The 15,772-nt window shown below is 38.5% G+C and overlaps 1 protein-coding gene across 8 annotated transcripts in view; it reads right to left on the bottom strand.

Annotated features, from left to right (window-relative positions):
• arfip2b (ADP-ribosylation factor interacting protein 2b) overlaps nucleotides 1-15,772 on the bottom strand; it is a 16,055-nt gene continuing 283 nt past the window's right edge. Inside the window, exons 1-11 of one of the 8 annotated variants that reach the window (XR_003937259.1) lie at nucleotides 15,726-15,772; nucleotides 13,022-13,132; nucleotides 9,185-9,241; nucleotides 7,510-7,618; nucleotides 5,483-5,566; nucleotides 4,986-5,101; nucleotides 4,486-4,707; nucleotides 4,176-4,333; nucleotides 3,123-3,297; nucleotides 1,432-2,738; nucleotides 1-1,391 (exon numbers count right to left, since the gene is read on the bottom strand). The exon at nucleotides 15,726-15,772 is cut by the window's right edge and continues 282 nt beyond it. Coding sequence is in view for 7 of the 8 variants with exons in the window: in XM_030153855.1 (XP_030009715.1) it covers nucleotides 2,583-2,738; nucleotides 3,123-3,297; nucleotides 4,176-4,333; nucleotides 4,486-4,707; nucleotides 4,986-5,101; nucleotides 5,483-5,566; nucleotides 7,510-7,618; nucleotides 9,185-9,241; nucleotides 13,022-13,120 (1,176 nt within the window). In the remaining variant the exon portion in view is untranslated. Of the gene's footprint in view, nucleotides 2,739-3,122; nucleotides 3,298-4,175; nucleotides 4,334-4,485; nucleotides 4,708-4,985; nucleotides 5,102-5,482; nucleotides 5,567-6,621; nucleotides 6,679-7,509; nucleotides 7,619-8,111; nucleotides 9,165-9,184; nucleotides 9,242-13,021; nucleotides 13,133-15,725 lie in introns of those variants that run through there. The other 7 variants (XM_030153856.1, XM_030153855.1, XM_030153859.1 and 4 more) reach the window with 7 other exon arrangements.

Raw genomic sequence — 15,772 nt, 5'->3', positions numbered from 1 at the left:
TTTGAAAATGTGTACTTTTTAATTTTGTTCCCTTGGAGTGGGGTGGGAAGTTTTAGGTCTGAGTGAGGAATGAAGGCAGAGTATCACATCAATCCATGACACAACTTCATTGATCATCATAAATACCACTATGTGCAATCATTCATACAGTACAATACACCAGCTCAGCCTAGAAAATATTGATTGTACACAAATAAAATATCTCATTTTATAAATCTTGGTTCTCTCTCGGCAACATCTAAAGACTGCTAGTAAGAGTGACATTAAATATTTGTCACATTAATTTTAGTGGAGTTATAATACACAACAGAAAAGTCCTATTGCCATTCATTTTGGTGTTGGGTTAGGAACTTTAAAAGGGCAGGTTTGGAAAGAGAGGGTCACATATTGTACTATTGCTGTGTGATGGTCCATCAGACCAATAGCTGGCCAGATAAACTGTCATTTTAGTTTCACATATGATTCAGTCAGAAGAACATCCATTGGATATACTGACCCGTCAGGACTCAAAACACTACAAATAATAAATCTTAATTTCATTTTAGCTTTCCTCCAAAAACATCACATCCACTTCCTCATGACTACTCTTAGGAGTGCAGCATTGAAAGAAAACCCATATTTTGGATTCTGCTTCAGCCATTTTACACAAGTGAAATCAACAACTGGAAGCATGGCATTAAGCCGGTCCATGCAAGCTGAAACACAGAGGGCTGAAGGTAGAGCATCTGATCATTCACACATATCTGCACCTTTACTTTGAACTGCTGCCTGCCATGCAAATACACAGGAGATAAGAAGCTCAAGGACTAACCCAACAACTGATGGAGATTTCACAGAACTCTCTCTCATGTTACTACAGTGTGTATGTTGAATGCTGCATGGTAAAAACATGACACTCACTACACTGGATTACTGACGTAATCTCCATTTGACAATGAGGAACCTTTCTATCACAAATGTGGTCATCCTGAGGAACTGTAGTGGTTTTCTCTGAAATGCAAGTTTCAACGCAGAGCTCATTGATTCCAACAGATGAAAACATACAATGAACGTAATAAATACAATGACCCATAAAAATACAATATTACATTTGCAGTACCGTGCCATTATCTTGTGGCAAAACCCTCTTGCTAATGATTGTTTTCATGATGTTACACACAAATAATGTTTTAGTTATAAATAAATCAACAAATCAGTCATTAGTGTTAACCAAACCCCCAACTACTGCTGAAATATTAGGATTAGTTATATTAGACTGATAATCTCCAGTGTGAAGAAAGGCAAACATACAGTATTTGGCTAAAGTGTTAAAAAAATATTGTTAATTAATAGTGACATGCCTTCATGGGGAGAAAAATAACTGAAGACAAAAATATAAAGTTCATAAAGCTCTGTGAAACATGTACTGAATTGAATTCCATTCTAACAGACTGAACGTTAAACCAGACAGACTAACATATTCAGGTCACCCATCCTTCATAGCCTCATCAGAAAGACCGAATCCATCCTAACAGTGATCATCGTCCATAAATGGTCCATTGAAGTCTCTATTGGTGAGTAAAACAAAACTACAAACACCCAATTGGAGTTACTGAGGCAGTTTTGTTACCATTGCATAAATCGCATGGAGCCAAAAGGAATTTCAGGTTAACTTTAGCATTTCATAACAGACTCAGCAGTGCAGTACATATTGTCCAAGACAATATTACACACTGACAAAATCGTACACAATGTCCTTCACTTTAAAACATATGGCTAACTGGAACAGAAATAATAAAAACGCAAAAAGATGACGACAGAATTAAGCCAAACAAGGCTAAACACAACATGTGTGTTTCTTCCAAACTACAAACAATCATATGCTATTGATTTCAGTTAATTTGAATTGTACATAGATTTAACTACATGTCCGGACATTCGCTTTCAGTGCATCACACCCACTTCTCATGATGTGTCTTAAGTCTTTCCTCAACTTATCTTTCTTCCTCCAGGCTATGTGTTCACTGAATCCATCATCTTAAATATACAGTACAGAGGCACACTAGGAGAATGAAAAGGTCTGGAATAGTTTTGATGAAGTGGTTGGTTACATCTAAGTATGTTTTAATCCTCTTGTACCTTGTCCTCATCTTTCTCTCTTACTAAGATGGTGTGTGATTGAGTTTCGCCTCAGGGCACTGGGTGCACTTGAGGACAGCGATAGTAGTCATAAAAATGACTAAGATGGGCTTACACAGCAAAGCATTTAAAGAGAGAAGAGAGAGACGAATGGGTTTTCAAGGAACAAAGCACAGATAAGGATAGAATGAAATAAAAAGGGAAGAGAGGCACTAAAAGCCCCCAGACTGTCCATGATAGTGGCCACTTGGTCACCCGCTGTATTTAGCCCGTTCATCAGTAATACCCTGCAATCCATCTGTCCATTCCTCCCACATCTGTCCACATCTGTTATCACATGTATTCTTCCACCCATTTATCTGTATGCGTTTCCCTCTGTACTGGTCCTCTGTAAGTTGGGGGTTTCAACAGGTAACAGGTGGAGGTGGTTGCAAAACAGATTGCAGAAGGTCGAGCAGTCTCTCTCACTGCTCCTCTAACCAGGACGGCTTGTCAGCACCCGGAGGCCTCAGCTTTATGTTGAACTGCTTCAGCGTCTGCTCCAGCTGCTGCTGGTTCCCAGCGAAGTATGCCGAGATGGCATTATGGAAGAGGAGGAGCTGCTTATGCATCACTTTCACCTGTTGGAAAGGTGACAGAAGTTTAGGAATGTGACTTGAGGATATTATGACAACAAAAACACAAATGGATTTGGATGATTCAGGGTGGTGAACAGGGATGGGATTTTATTGATACCGATGCTATTGTCAATTCTGTTTATAGCCCCAATTCTACATCACTTCCCTAAATCAATTTTTGGTAGAAAAAGTTATGTCTTATACATTTTTCCAGCATTAATGATTCCAGTTTGATGACACTGTTTTACAACACAGTGAGAAAGGAACAGAAAAACATAAAAGGAACCAAAAGGCTCAGAGGCCATAGAGTCTACTGTGACAGAACATTTAGAACTGGCTCTGGACTGGAACCCATTCCACATTCCCGTGGCTACTCTGCAAACTAACCTTATTCTCCTCCAAGAACTTGAGTTTAATGATGACATCAGAGCGGAGGCGTTCGTACTTGTCCTTATGGACCTGGTACTGTTGCTGAGCAGTGTCTATGCGGGCCATGGTTACGGCGTCCCTCGGACCCATACTCAGCTCCTCCAGATCTGACCGGTACGCATCAAACTCCAGTCTAAAAACAAAACAAAACCAGCCATAAAAATGAATGAGATTCAGACTTAATGTGACATTCCTGAATGACAAACAGTCAGTATGGATTCAGCTAATGAATAAAATATTTTTCTATACTGCATGTTTAAGTTATTCAGCTAAACCTATCCTTGTTTTATTGGCATAGATGATTTCTGTTTATGTCCAGTTGCTTTGTTAGCGTTAAGTTTTATTTATAAAGCACTTTTCCAACACAGTTAAAAAGTGTTTTACTAACGTATACATTTCTAACACAAGAAAATGCACGAAAATCAAGTGAAACAATAACATAACGCATACACTGATGATAAAATAATATAAAAATAATAAATAAAAATCCCATATTAAAAGAAAGTGAGAATAAAATGAAGAAATGGAGAATATAAAATAAAACAGTTCAACAAATTAAGAAGTGATTTAAATGAATCCAATGAGTTATGGTAAATTTTGTTTCTCAAATGAAATTTCCCCATGGTGGAATAAATAAAGTCATATCATATCTATCTAACATAAGAAGCCTTTGTTAATTCAACAGGTTGTGGACTGTGGAAGGATTCTAACTGAGGAACGCAGGCAATGGCCAGTAAATCTGTACTGTAGGTGAGAGCAAGGCTATTTAGTTCATTAAAAGTAATCAGTAAAGCCTCAAAAGTCAATCCTATATCTAACCATTAGCCATTGGGGAGATGTGAGCATTAGGGGGATGTGATTTTGTGTCCTGGTGTTTGTCAGTATTCTGGAAGCAGAGTCTTAGGTGACATGAAGGCGAGTGATGGATTTAAGTAAGTATGCTCAAGTTATATCTATTAATCTGCAAAATCTCCCTGTCAAAGGATTATCCGTGGTATTCTAAGTTCTTACCTGGCATTCTCATACATCTTGATCGTCATCAGGGTGTCCTCCATGGTCTTGTTGACCAGTGTGTTGATGCTGGACACAAAGAAGTTAATGGCCCCTAGTAGAGTCTCCCCATTCTTACACAACAGCTTCTGAGTCTCAGCATTGTAGCCAAACTCATCCTGTAAAAACAAACAAGGAGTTAACTTTGCTCATCGTGAAAGAACTGAATCCACCCTTATCGACTGATATTATTCAGACTGACAGATCAGTGTCTAAGACTAGATTAAACAGCGATGAAGCTACCCTGAGTGGTCACATTGGTCATTCTCACCCGTAGCTCTGGAGATTTCTGACTGAGGTCAGCGAAGGTGTCGCCCAGTGCATGCTGCGTCTGCACCATGTTGTAGAAGTGGTTGGTCAGCGCTCTGGCCAATCGCAGGACATTCTCATATTTCCTCTTCGTGTCTCTCAGCACCTCAATCTGAGCCTCCAGTTCCAGGTCAACGGTCCGAGATCCCCGACCAAAACGCTCGGAGATCATTTGCTTTGTACACTGAAATCAGAAAACACAGAAGGCGACACAGGTGGACGTTAGTTACACAACACAATTCATATTAATTTAATATCTGCAAAACTTTACTCTCCTAACACTGCTGCTTCATTTTGCCTGGCTATGGCCTGAAAAAATATAAAAAATATAATGCTATGAGGCAAACGATACTGCCTTTGCATAACTCCAGCACTGTTGCTACAATGTGGCATATTTACAGATGAAATCGTTGTAGATGTTCATTAATACGCACTGTCCCTAATAAATAAATAAATAGATACCTTGTAAGTGTTGAGACCCCACTTCTTCATCTGTTCTATTTTTTCCACTGCCACGCCTTTAGTTGCTTCTTCTGCCGTCATCGATGAGCTGCTGCTGCTGTGGTGCATGTTGGAACCTGACAGATTAGATACAAAGAAGTAACATAAGACCATAGTAATTTAAGAAACAACAGTGAAAGACACCTTCAGAAAGAGAATAAAAATAGCCCCAGAAGAGAATAGAGCAAAGAGGATTTATACTTCAGTTATTAAATATGTGCTTATATAAAAGAAATTAAGATTCTTCTTTGAACCATTACCCCTTAAACCACTATAAGACATGCACAGGAGTGAAGGTTGTATGTCAAAATGTGAGTAAATGACATGTAAACACAGACCTTTACAGATGTAACACTGTGATTAAAGGGGTGGTTTGGGTCACCGCTAAAATGGCACCCTAATTAATGAATGTGGATCCAGTTGAGTGTTTCCACTCCACTGTGTCTCCCCCACAGTACCTTGGTATTCATGGGGCTGGTTTATGTGGCAGGTGACAGAGGTGCCTGTGGGTACGCTACTTCGCCTGGCCTTCATACGCAGGTCTGTGACAGTGGGTGACAGTGGGTGGTCATAGGGGAGGGGATGCATGAAGGAATGGTTCAGGGTGAGCATTTCCAAGGATAGGGTGTGGGATTGGGATTTGTATTGGGTTTATTTCAATTGAAGGAATGATTTTTAGATTTAGGATGTTTTATTTAGCCAGAATGTCATTGTTAAATATTGATAAAAATGGAATGATAGTGTAGGAGGTTGAAGTAGGAGGATGATTGGGGTGAAGAGCAGAGAGAAGATCGAGAATGAAGATGACAATAAGGACGAGAGGAAAATGAAGACGGGTAGGAGGAAATGATGAAAAGGAGGAGGTGGACAAAGATAGACAAGTACAAAGATGAAAAGACAAGGTTTAGTGCATGACAGTCAGTGAACAATGCAGACAGATGAGTGACAATGAAAATGGGGGCCATTTAAATATTTCAGCTGAACAAGACACTGTCAAACTGAATTTACTGGATTCATCTAAAATAACAAGAAAATGACATTAACAGAACATGATACAAATCAGACACTGCTGTGAAACAACACTTTAGTTTATGAATTGTATAAATATAATAACTGATTTTCGATTGTGTTCATTTGTGAGTAACAAAAAAATAGTGCCTTTTTTGCTACAGAGACCTTCTTGGATCAATTTAATGACTTTAAGCCAAACACAGAGCTGAACGATGAGCTTCATATCAATCAATAAGTCGAGCTGGAAAAAATGTACATCAGTATGAGAAGCTAAAGCTGGCAGAGAGAAAGACCATGGTGAGTCCAAGAGAAAGAGCAGATAGCAGCAATAAGTGTACAGCCAAGTCTCCCCTGAAAAAGGAGAAGTCATAAAGATAAAAGATAAAGGCTCCCAGGAATCTAAATGTTAAACTTTAAGAACACTTAATATAAAGACCATCTTTCCAAAATGACAGATTACCTTTGAGACAGACATCTATTCAAAATATATGCATAAGAATAAAATGATATGTTGTTTTATAGGGAAAAAGGTGCATTCTGGAAAGAAGCTCTCTATGGTTTGTAATAATAAGGTCTAATAAGGCACCTATTCCTGTAACTGGAATCCTTTTGTTAAAGTCTGCGTTGTAACGTACAGCAGGGCCTGAGAAAGACAGTGGGACACAGATGCAGAAATATACGGATTAAAGTGAGTGCAGGTCATTTCAAACATGCATGAGAAGTCCCTCATGCTGTTTTGTTGTGAATCTCAAATATGCATAGAGAACACATAGGTCATCAGTAATCATTTTCTAGGGTCTGTTGGACTGAAAGTTGGTGAACCTAAAAGCTCTTGCTTCTTCTTAGTTTTAATACTGTATAAAATTAGGTCAAATGGAGCAAAATAAACTAGTGTTTTTACCCTTTTTAAAGGGGTCATATTTTGCTAAACCCACTTTTATAGTCTTCAGTACATTTATTCGTGTATTTGGGGACCATAATAGCGCCAAAAGGTTGAATTTAAACCCTCCAGGTACTGCAAAGCTGTATTTATATTAATTTTGGCAAAAGTAGAGTGGATTTCTACAACCCGTTTCAATTCCTGCTTAATTTGTTACGTCTATAACTGGTTACGTCACTACATTTGCACATATTTCAAGGGCCAGCGCTTAAAACGACCTTTCTCATGTCATTACTCAGAAATAGGGTCGAAGATGGACCTGTGGAGTTGAATTAATGAAGAATTCAAACCCAAGCATAGCATTTGCAGTTTATGAAGACCACAGGGAAATGTTTTAAAATGCATAATTCCATTTTAAAAAAGCAAAAATATCACTCCTTTAAGAACAGAGGCCAGTGCTAATAATAAATATCCACTGTGTCAAATCAGCAGCAAAGTGTGCAGGGAAGACATGAATATGAAGGTGCAGCAGTGTTCTTGAGAGGACAGACAGGAGGAAAATGGGATAAGTCACAATATCAAAAAGGACTGTACCTTTGATTGAGCTGGTGGGGATGATCCCCTCTGCCGTGCCGCCATAACCCCCTGAAACAATGCTAGTCTCATTGAGATTGGGACCCGATACCATCACCTGCTGCAGATCCTGGAGAATACAAATGTGAAGAAAATGGACAAGAAGAAGAAGAAAAGGGAGGTAAGAGGGTATTTGGTGAGTGAGAAAGTGACAAGATTGTGTGGAAAAACTGCTGCTGTTTCGATTTAGCATTGTAGGTTAAGAGGTTGTTCACTAGAGGGGGACAAACACTGCAGCGTTAGAAAGGTTAGTCACTACACAAACACCTCAATTAGCATCTTACTTTAACCCCTTATGTTGTTGTGATAGTAAAAAAACTGTATTAAAAGACAAAAAACAGCACCACATTGAAAGGTCAACTCAACAATAACTGAATCTCCTTCCATGACGCAACTGGGAGCAAGTAACAGCACTACTATACTAAAGCTGCACCAGACCTACTCTATGTAACCCAAGCTGTTACTTTAGTGATCTATGCAGCAGGAAATGCTCAAGCAAAGCATTCTCATCATGGAGCCGAGTTACAGGTCTCATGATCCATCTTGTGTTGTGTTTTTCTTACTTTAAGTCATTCTTTTGTGTTTTTCCTTCTTGCTCATGTATCATCTAGTAAAAAAAAAAGGGGGAAAAAAACACTTGGGAGAGATTTATGAAAAAGAAAAACCCAGCTTGGACAGTTTTCTAACCAACTGTGTAGCCCTGCTTCCTACAACAAACATGGTTAAATCTAACTCGTGTCACTGCTGTGAGCTCGACTCTTATTTTATTTAACGCAAAATAAATGGGCAGTTAACCATAAGCAGAGACGAATATCACTCTGTGTAAAATGTGAGAGAACGCCAGATATATAGAATACTTCCTGAGAGCTTGTGTGATTACTCGACAGTGAGATTACGATAAGGAAACTACACAGGAATGCTGTGGAAGGGAGGTCGCCTTTTCCTTTTGATAAACAAAGCACAAAGAGTATTTTTGATCGCTCAAACCCCCTCTAAAAAAAAAAGGTATTGTGAATTATGCTGCCTGAGGTTACACAGTTGGAGGTTGTATATGAAGCAAAATGTGCACTTTTTTTTTTTTTAATTTTTAGGATTTCATAATACATTTGAGGTTTTTAGAAGTGTCATTCTCTTGGCCTTATCACCTAAACAAAGCTTTAGTTAGCATAATAACCAGCACATGAAAACAAAGTGGGAATTGAATCAACACCAACATTACACCATTAGTATAACGTGACAATTATTAGTAAGATAGTGATTGTTTTGCCAACCAGCTATAATTAAGGAAACACCAAACTGCACACACACAAACTCTAGGGCTATATCTATCAAGTATACTAGAAACTCTAGGTGTTATATTTTGCTAGCACTGGTAATTTTAGTAGTTTTCTCTTAAAACAAGTCAAATTCAATTGTGTCAGCAGAAGAGGTGTAAAATGTGTTTGAGAGACTATACAACTAGAGTTAGTAGGGAGCAGAACTGAGCCTGCACAGTGGTTTGCCATAAAAATGAAATATTTGACATTTTTTGGAATAAGTCAACGTAGTGATGCAAGGCAATCTACTGCGAGTCAAACCACGGAGCAGTGCTACACACCCACATAAACACACACAGATACACAAATGGCCTGCTCACCCTGGTTCCTCTGGGGCTCCCTACCTTCTCACCTAAGCTCCACTGCAGTTTTGCAGCCTGCATAGAGATGGAGGGGGGAAAACGACGGACATGACAACAAAACACAAATAGAAAAGAAAAACAAGGAAGAAAGTCCATAACTGAAATCACGAGACAAGATAAAACGATGTAAAACAAATCCCAGAAGGTCACTGTGATGTCCACAGGAAGTGACGCAGGATGGACAGCAGTGATAAGTGGTATCACAGCAGATCATGTCATGGTTTCATCATCCAGCTGCTTTATGTTCAGTTTCATTATTCAGTCCACTGGATGAACATCAAGAGTCTGGTCTGGTGACATCATTTTTTAGTCATGATGTGCTACCACAGATTTGCCATGATATCACTCCATCACTGTGTGGACAAACACTGTAAAATACATTAAAAACCAAAAAGTGCATTTCAAAGACATTAACAGTGACAAATTAAGATAAACCAAAAAGCTGACGGACTTGTCATCATATATATGTAAGGGTAGAGACTGCGATCTGGTAGGATCGGCGATTCTACCAGTAGAGACTCCGATCGTAGTCTCTACCAGTAGAAACTCCGATCAGAGTCTCTACTGGTAGAAACTCCGATCCTGCCAGTAGAAGGGTTAGGGTTAGGGGTTAGGGTTAGGGTTAGGATCGGAGTTTCTACCAGTAGAGAGTCTGATCGGAGTTTCTACTGGTAGAGACTACGATCGGAGTCTCTACTGGTAGAATCGCCGATCCTACCAGATCGCAGTCTCTACCCTGACATATACACATGCATCCATATCTAATTACTACACTGAGACAGACAAATATATATTCAACACATTAAATAATGAATATGAAATAAGACTTTTTCTTTCTGCAGGTGACCAAAACTAGGACTGGGTGATAAACCATAAACAATTCTCACAATATGATTTTAAACCACAATACATATCATAATTATAATTTACATTTGCCTTTTGGGTGCATTTTGTTTACATTGCCAGCTAAAATAGAATGTGAATGGTTGAATGTTTTGCTGCTTTATTTAATTTTAACTGTGCATATTCTGATATCGGAGTAACGTACAAATATTGTAATTGTTTTGAAAGTTCTAGTACTAGATTTTTTAAATGTTCTGCTGCTTGGCACATGTTTGTCTTGTTCTGACATTCAAGAATATTTAGTCTATTAATAACCATCAGCTTCTTACAACTTTTACCAAATACAAAAAAATTTGCCTTCACACTTGGAACGAATTTTGATAGTGATATTGATTGTTACTGCTGCAGGAGGCAAAAATCAGGGCAAAGAAATAAACTCTCTCCTCTCAATCCAAATAAAAAAAAAAAACTAAATAAAAATATACAAGAGAGTTATGAGAGAAAGAAGCCACATTGTCAAACTCCCACATCAAGACACTAAATAGAGCGGGAGAGTAATGTCCAAGTTCCAGGTGACAAAATCTGACTGGTAACTGGAACTTTCAATCACATATTTAACCCGCCTGTATGTCTGAAAACGACTGTGATTGGTTAAAATCTGCATCATGATGTAGACTTTCCACAGCCTGAAAACACAGGCAAGGAGTAAATGTAGAGGTCTCATGTCCTCTCACACCACTTGAATTACAATATACTGAAAGATAATTACGGATTTTTTGCCCAGTGATGCTAAAAACACTATAACACCCTGACGCTTTAATTAAAACCTGAAACCAACTGCAGTTAATATGTACTGGTATTCCGAATAAAGAGACACCCAACCAAGAACTGAAAAACATGTTGACTAATGACTACAGGGACATTATGACAACATTCTGTAATTCATTTTATTGTGTAACTCCTTTTTTTTTCTTGAAGACATGCCTCATGTTACAGCATCTGCTCAATATGGGAGAAAGCTGGCTCAGATACTTATCCCACCCTGTTTGGTTGTTGACTGTGTGCCTACTCTGAAGAAGGTTAAAGAAAACTACAGCAACTTCAAACATTTATACATCATAACCTTGGTACTATACCTCCTAACAGGTATGGAGAGCAAAGCAAAACCCAGCAGGATACTTACTATAATAGTGTTTTGATTATATCCTTAAATGAGTCCCAGTCACCTAAAACAAACTGTGTGTAACAGTCTAAGAATCTTAAAATGGTGTTGATAGCCTAAGACTCCAGTGAGCCAATTTGATGCATCTGATGCCTCTGCCAGATTTCTCCGGCAGTTAATTTTATCTTTCTCACTGTGGCAAAAGCTGCCAGTCACAGTCACTCTTCTGACTCAAGCGCAAAGCAGTGACTTCTGAAACCAGACTGCTGCTCTTCTTTAAGCTGCCAGTCATCTAATGCAAACTGCTCCAAGGGCTTCACCATATTAAAAAGACAGAAAGTTCAAAATCATTACTTATGAAGTGGGAAACATTAATGGAAAGCTTGATACTCAAACTGGATGATGCCTCTGTAAGCTTGTGTGAGCACACAGCAGATATCAATCTGCTTTCTGAGGGCTTTCACCCAAGGACAAAGCACAGCCAGTTTCAGATTAATTGCAGAGTTGCTATGACAACTGGTTAATATCCAGCACTAAACAGCGCAGCTACAAGACTTCTCATACATGAACACATTAAACTGAGGTTTAGTGTGGTGACATACTCTAGAAGGTAGGATTTTCCTTTACTACCTGATTGGAGTCACACACAGTTTGTTAAGCAAACAACACCGTTTGCTGCCGGTGGTTCTCCCGGATCTTCAGTCTGTTTGTCCAAGAAGGTGTGCCTAAAGGATGCAGGAAACCTGTTCCCCACGATTTGACCTCAAGCCCCCTGGTTATTTCAATACAACTAATTCTTACTGAGACAATTGTGAAAATGACTGTCTTCAATATCTAAATCAGGCAGATGGGTGGTTACGATATTGTGGGTTTTTTTATGAATAATCCCTGTCTGGAAACCTACAATTGAATTGGAGAAAGTAGCATTTTAAAGTTAAGGCTGATCAAACACAAGCGATGCCTCTTTAACCCTGAACAAGAGGCCACATGAGCTGCGGCAAACCAGTGTTTCCCAGAGAGACAGATTGACTCAACACCTGATTTCCCAGGAGGACGTCTTTTCTCAGATGTACCTCAGCAAGCTAACAGTACACCAAGGACTTCTGGCAGTGTTTAAAAAGACACCACACAACACATTTGAGCCATGCCATCCATAAACTCACAAAACAATATTTTAGAAGTAATAATGGATCAGAGTATAGCTTCTGAGCAACAGTGTTGATTTGATTTGAGAATTTCATTTCAGGCTTCAATCCCTGATTCAAATGTCATGAACTGTCTGAAAACTACCTCCACAAACTGGTGACAAAGTATGAATGGTATGAAAAGAGTGAGATCCTTTATCTTATCTTGTGATAGCTGAGAGTAATGACTGTAAGCTTAATGCCAGCTTCAAACAATTGAAGGTACAGTTTTATTTGTCACTTTATGATAAGTGAACCGTAATGCAAACTGAACACAAAAGTTGGCTCAATTTAACTAGTTCAGTCTTGTGTGAACAATGTAACCTTCAAGGAATATGTACTGTATAAAGTTAAAGATCCTTTGGCAATTAAACAAGCCTGTTAGATAAAAACAAAAAGTGGATGCAATAAATACAGGCTTGAAAAGGGAAAAAAGTAAATAAACATCTCTGAATTCTATGTACCTCCTGAGTATTTCATTCATACTGTCACATAGATAAAGAATTTTGACAAATGAGAGGTTTTAGAGTGGTAAATGTCTCACAAATACTATGAGGTCTCTTAAATTTACTGAGAAAACTGTCAGATGCGTTAACAGTGACTCACCTGTTCCAGGCTGTCGTCCTCCGGTAGAGTCCCTGTGTCACCGTTACTGTTGATAGGAATCTCCATAGTGGCAGCTTTACTCATAATGCTATCTGTCATAATGTCTTATGTCTGTTAAAAAACAGAGGAACAGGAATGAGAATGTGGATGCAAAAGACCATGTAAATAATGTAAACAAAAAAAAGACAGATGGAAAAACTGTGAGGCCTTAATGCTGCTTTGAAGAGCACAGACTAAAGTGGACGGTCAACATAACCAAAGCATTAGGCAAATGAGAATATAATTACCACAAATAGGCAAGGAGATGGTTTTCAAAGAACATGGCTATCACTCAGCATAAAAACAACACATCTATGAATCACAGGAGCCGCTACAACAATGAGCTGTCTTGTTCAAGTGGCCACTCTACTTTACAGTTGAATTACAGGGCCAAATGTCAGCAGCCCACTCCTTTCATTGCCCCACCACCATCACCAACAAGGAGGTTACAGTGCTGTGTTTACATTGTCTAGTCATTATATTAAACCACGCAAAGTTGGCCAGCTAAGCACAGTCACACACAGCAAGTACAACTCTGTTATACTGACTGAGGAAAATTGTTGGATAAGCAGTAATGCAGCTCAGATAGGAATAATGAATTTAGAACTAATTCAAATGCTGAATTCTTAATCAATTAATTATACCAACACTAATGAGGGATCTGTATTTATGTATGACACAATCAGAGCTGATGGTGCAAAGAAAGGCCAGGTGGGGAATAAACAAGCAAAAAAGGCAAGTATCAAGGTTTTCACATTGTAAAAGGTGTCTGTTAAAAAGGTACCTAAACCTTTCGTCACACCAGGATTAACTACTCTGATAGTCAAATTTGTTGTCTATTCAGCTGAAGATTTTAAAGGTTTAAAATACTGCACACTGTTAAAATGTACTTTGACCAGCATACACCTTGTACTGTTCACTCTTCACACAAACTGCTTGTAAGACATATCAGCCTCAGGAAAAAAAAAAAAAAAAAATCGATCTCTTGGCTTCAATACACAAGGGCAATTCTGTGTAGCGATTTCCTGTTTACTCAATTTTAAATTTCTCTTGTGGATGTTTAAATGTTCATAATTGAAGGACTAACAATAAAGGAAAAAAAAGACAGTGGCAGCAAAGGAATCCATTTAGTGAACACTGATTAGCTTTGGCAATATGCACTAGTCTAACATATTATCACTACTGCCTACTGTCAAAGTGTTAGGCATTAAACAAAATGAGAAAAGAAAGCATGACAGCCATTATCAAATTATACTCATCTATGACCAGTTTACGGTCGTCCTGTTGTGATGTGATATTCATTACCATTTGGGTGACAAATACTTAAACATAACTTTGCACTGCGAATATAGTAGTTAGGATGGTGTTTGGCTGACTATCCTATGATAGGGACATATAAACATATGCTATTTACATTTATCTCAGACTTCCTTAAGAGTAACATCCTTTACAAAGACACCCTAAGCCAGACCCAGTCCATTTCCTCAAGAATGACACATCACTGTTGACTTTAGACAACAATGCTTAAGCTTCTCTCCAGGAAGACTCAACACACTTGGGAACACCCTCTACAAAAGCACTGGGCTCAAGTGACCTTTAAAGAACAGCCTTCTTGATATTATGATCATTATTGATTACTCTGCTTTCACCTATAGTTACTTGTAGGTTATTTTAAGAACATCACTAGGTAATGTAGCAGTGCCACACAATATGCCTTGCCATTGTTCCACAGACTAAGGTAACCTGGTTTCATACTACTTTGCATAACAACTACATTTGAACTGGACTCTGGGCTAATAATGCCCTACTAATAGGATACACGTTGTGGCTGTGAGGTCAAATCTCTGTGAGGCTAGAACTGATACAAAAAAGCAAACTACTGATGCACCAGAAGAAGTGAATTTAAATATTTATAAGGCTTTATTGCCAAGAATAGACTGCTTCCACAATGACTTAAGTTATACATTTTACAGAGTGTAATGTGCTTTGATAGTCATGTTGTAATCTACTGTATATGAGTTTTATTGGATTTATTTGATTATCTGAATTAAAAAAAAAAAAAAAAAAAAAAAAAAACAATAGTGAGTGAGAGGACTATAGTCGCAAAATGCCTCAAAATGATCGCTGATGATCTGTTTAATTGACAGTATCAAACTGTAACGTTACGATTCCTAGTGAATTATTAACATAGCTTTTAAGATTCTAAGGGGAAAACAGGATGGAGGAATTAGAGACAAGGCAGCATGTCTTCAGTTTCCACGCCAGATAACACGGCATGGAGCCCGAACAGGTGCAGGAGCACAGGTGTACTGTTATCCACTCTATGGTAGATAACGCCAGGTTAAAGGCCTCTGGTTAGTTCAGTATGGCCAAAAAGACAAATAAATTCGGTCAGTAAAAATCCATGGATTCTAATCGATATTTAAGGTGGACGCTTTATTGACTGGAGTTGTTTTATTTAAGGCTGGAAAGGAATTTGGTTCCTGGGAAAGGCCTGCCTCCAGTACACACAAGCAGCTGTTAGGAAGAAACCATTTGACTGGGTTGAAAAAGAATAACATGGCTGCGTTTTCATTGTACTAGGAGAAAGGGGAAGGAGCAGTAAAATCCTAATCTCAGACAAAACGCAGGCCCAATGTGAAGAAATGATAATAATTTGTCTTACCGGTGTGCCTGGTCCCGTCGTACAAACAGAGCTCTTCAAGCTAGCGG

The sequence above is a fragment of the Sphaeramia orbicularis genome, chromosome 14, assembly GCF_902148855.1.
Source record: "Sphaeramia orbicularis chromosome 14, fSphaOr1.1, whole genome shotgun sequence".
In the NCBI taxonomy this organism is placed as follows: Eukaryota; Metazoa; Chordata; class Actinopteri; order Kurtiformes; family Apogonidae; genus Sphaeramia; species Sphaeramia orbicularis.
The sequence above is the reverse complement of the archived record's forward strand: the minus strand, read 5'-3'. Positions and strand labels throughout refer to the sequence as shown.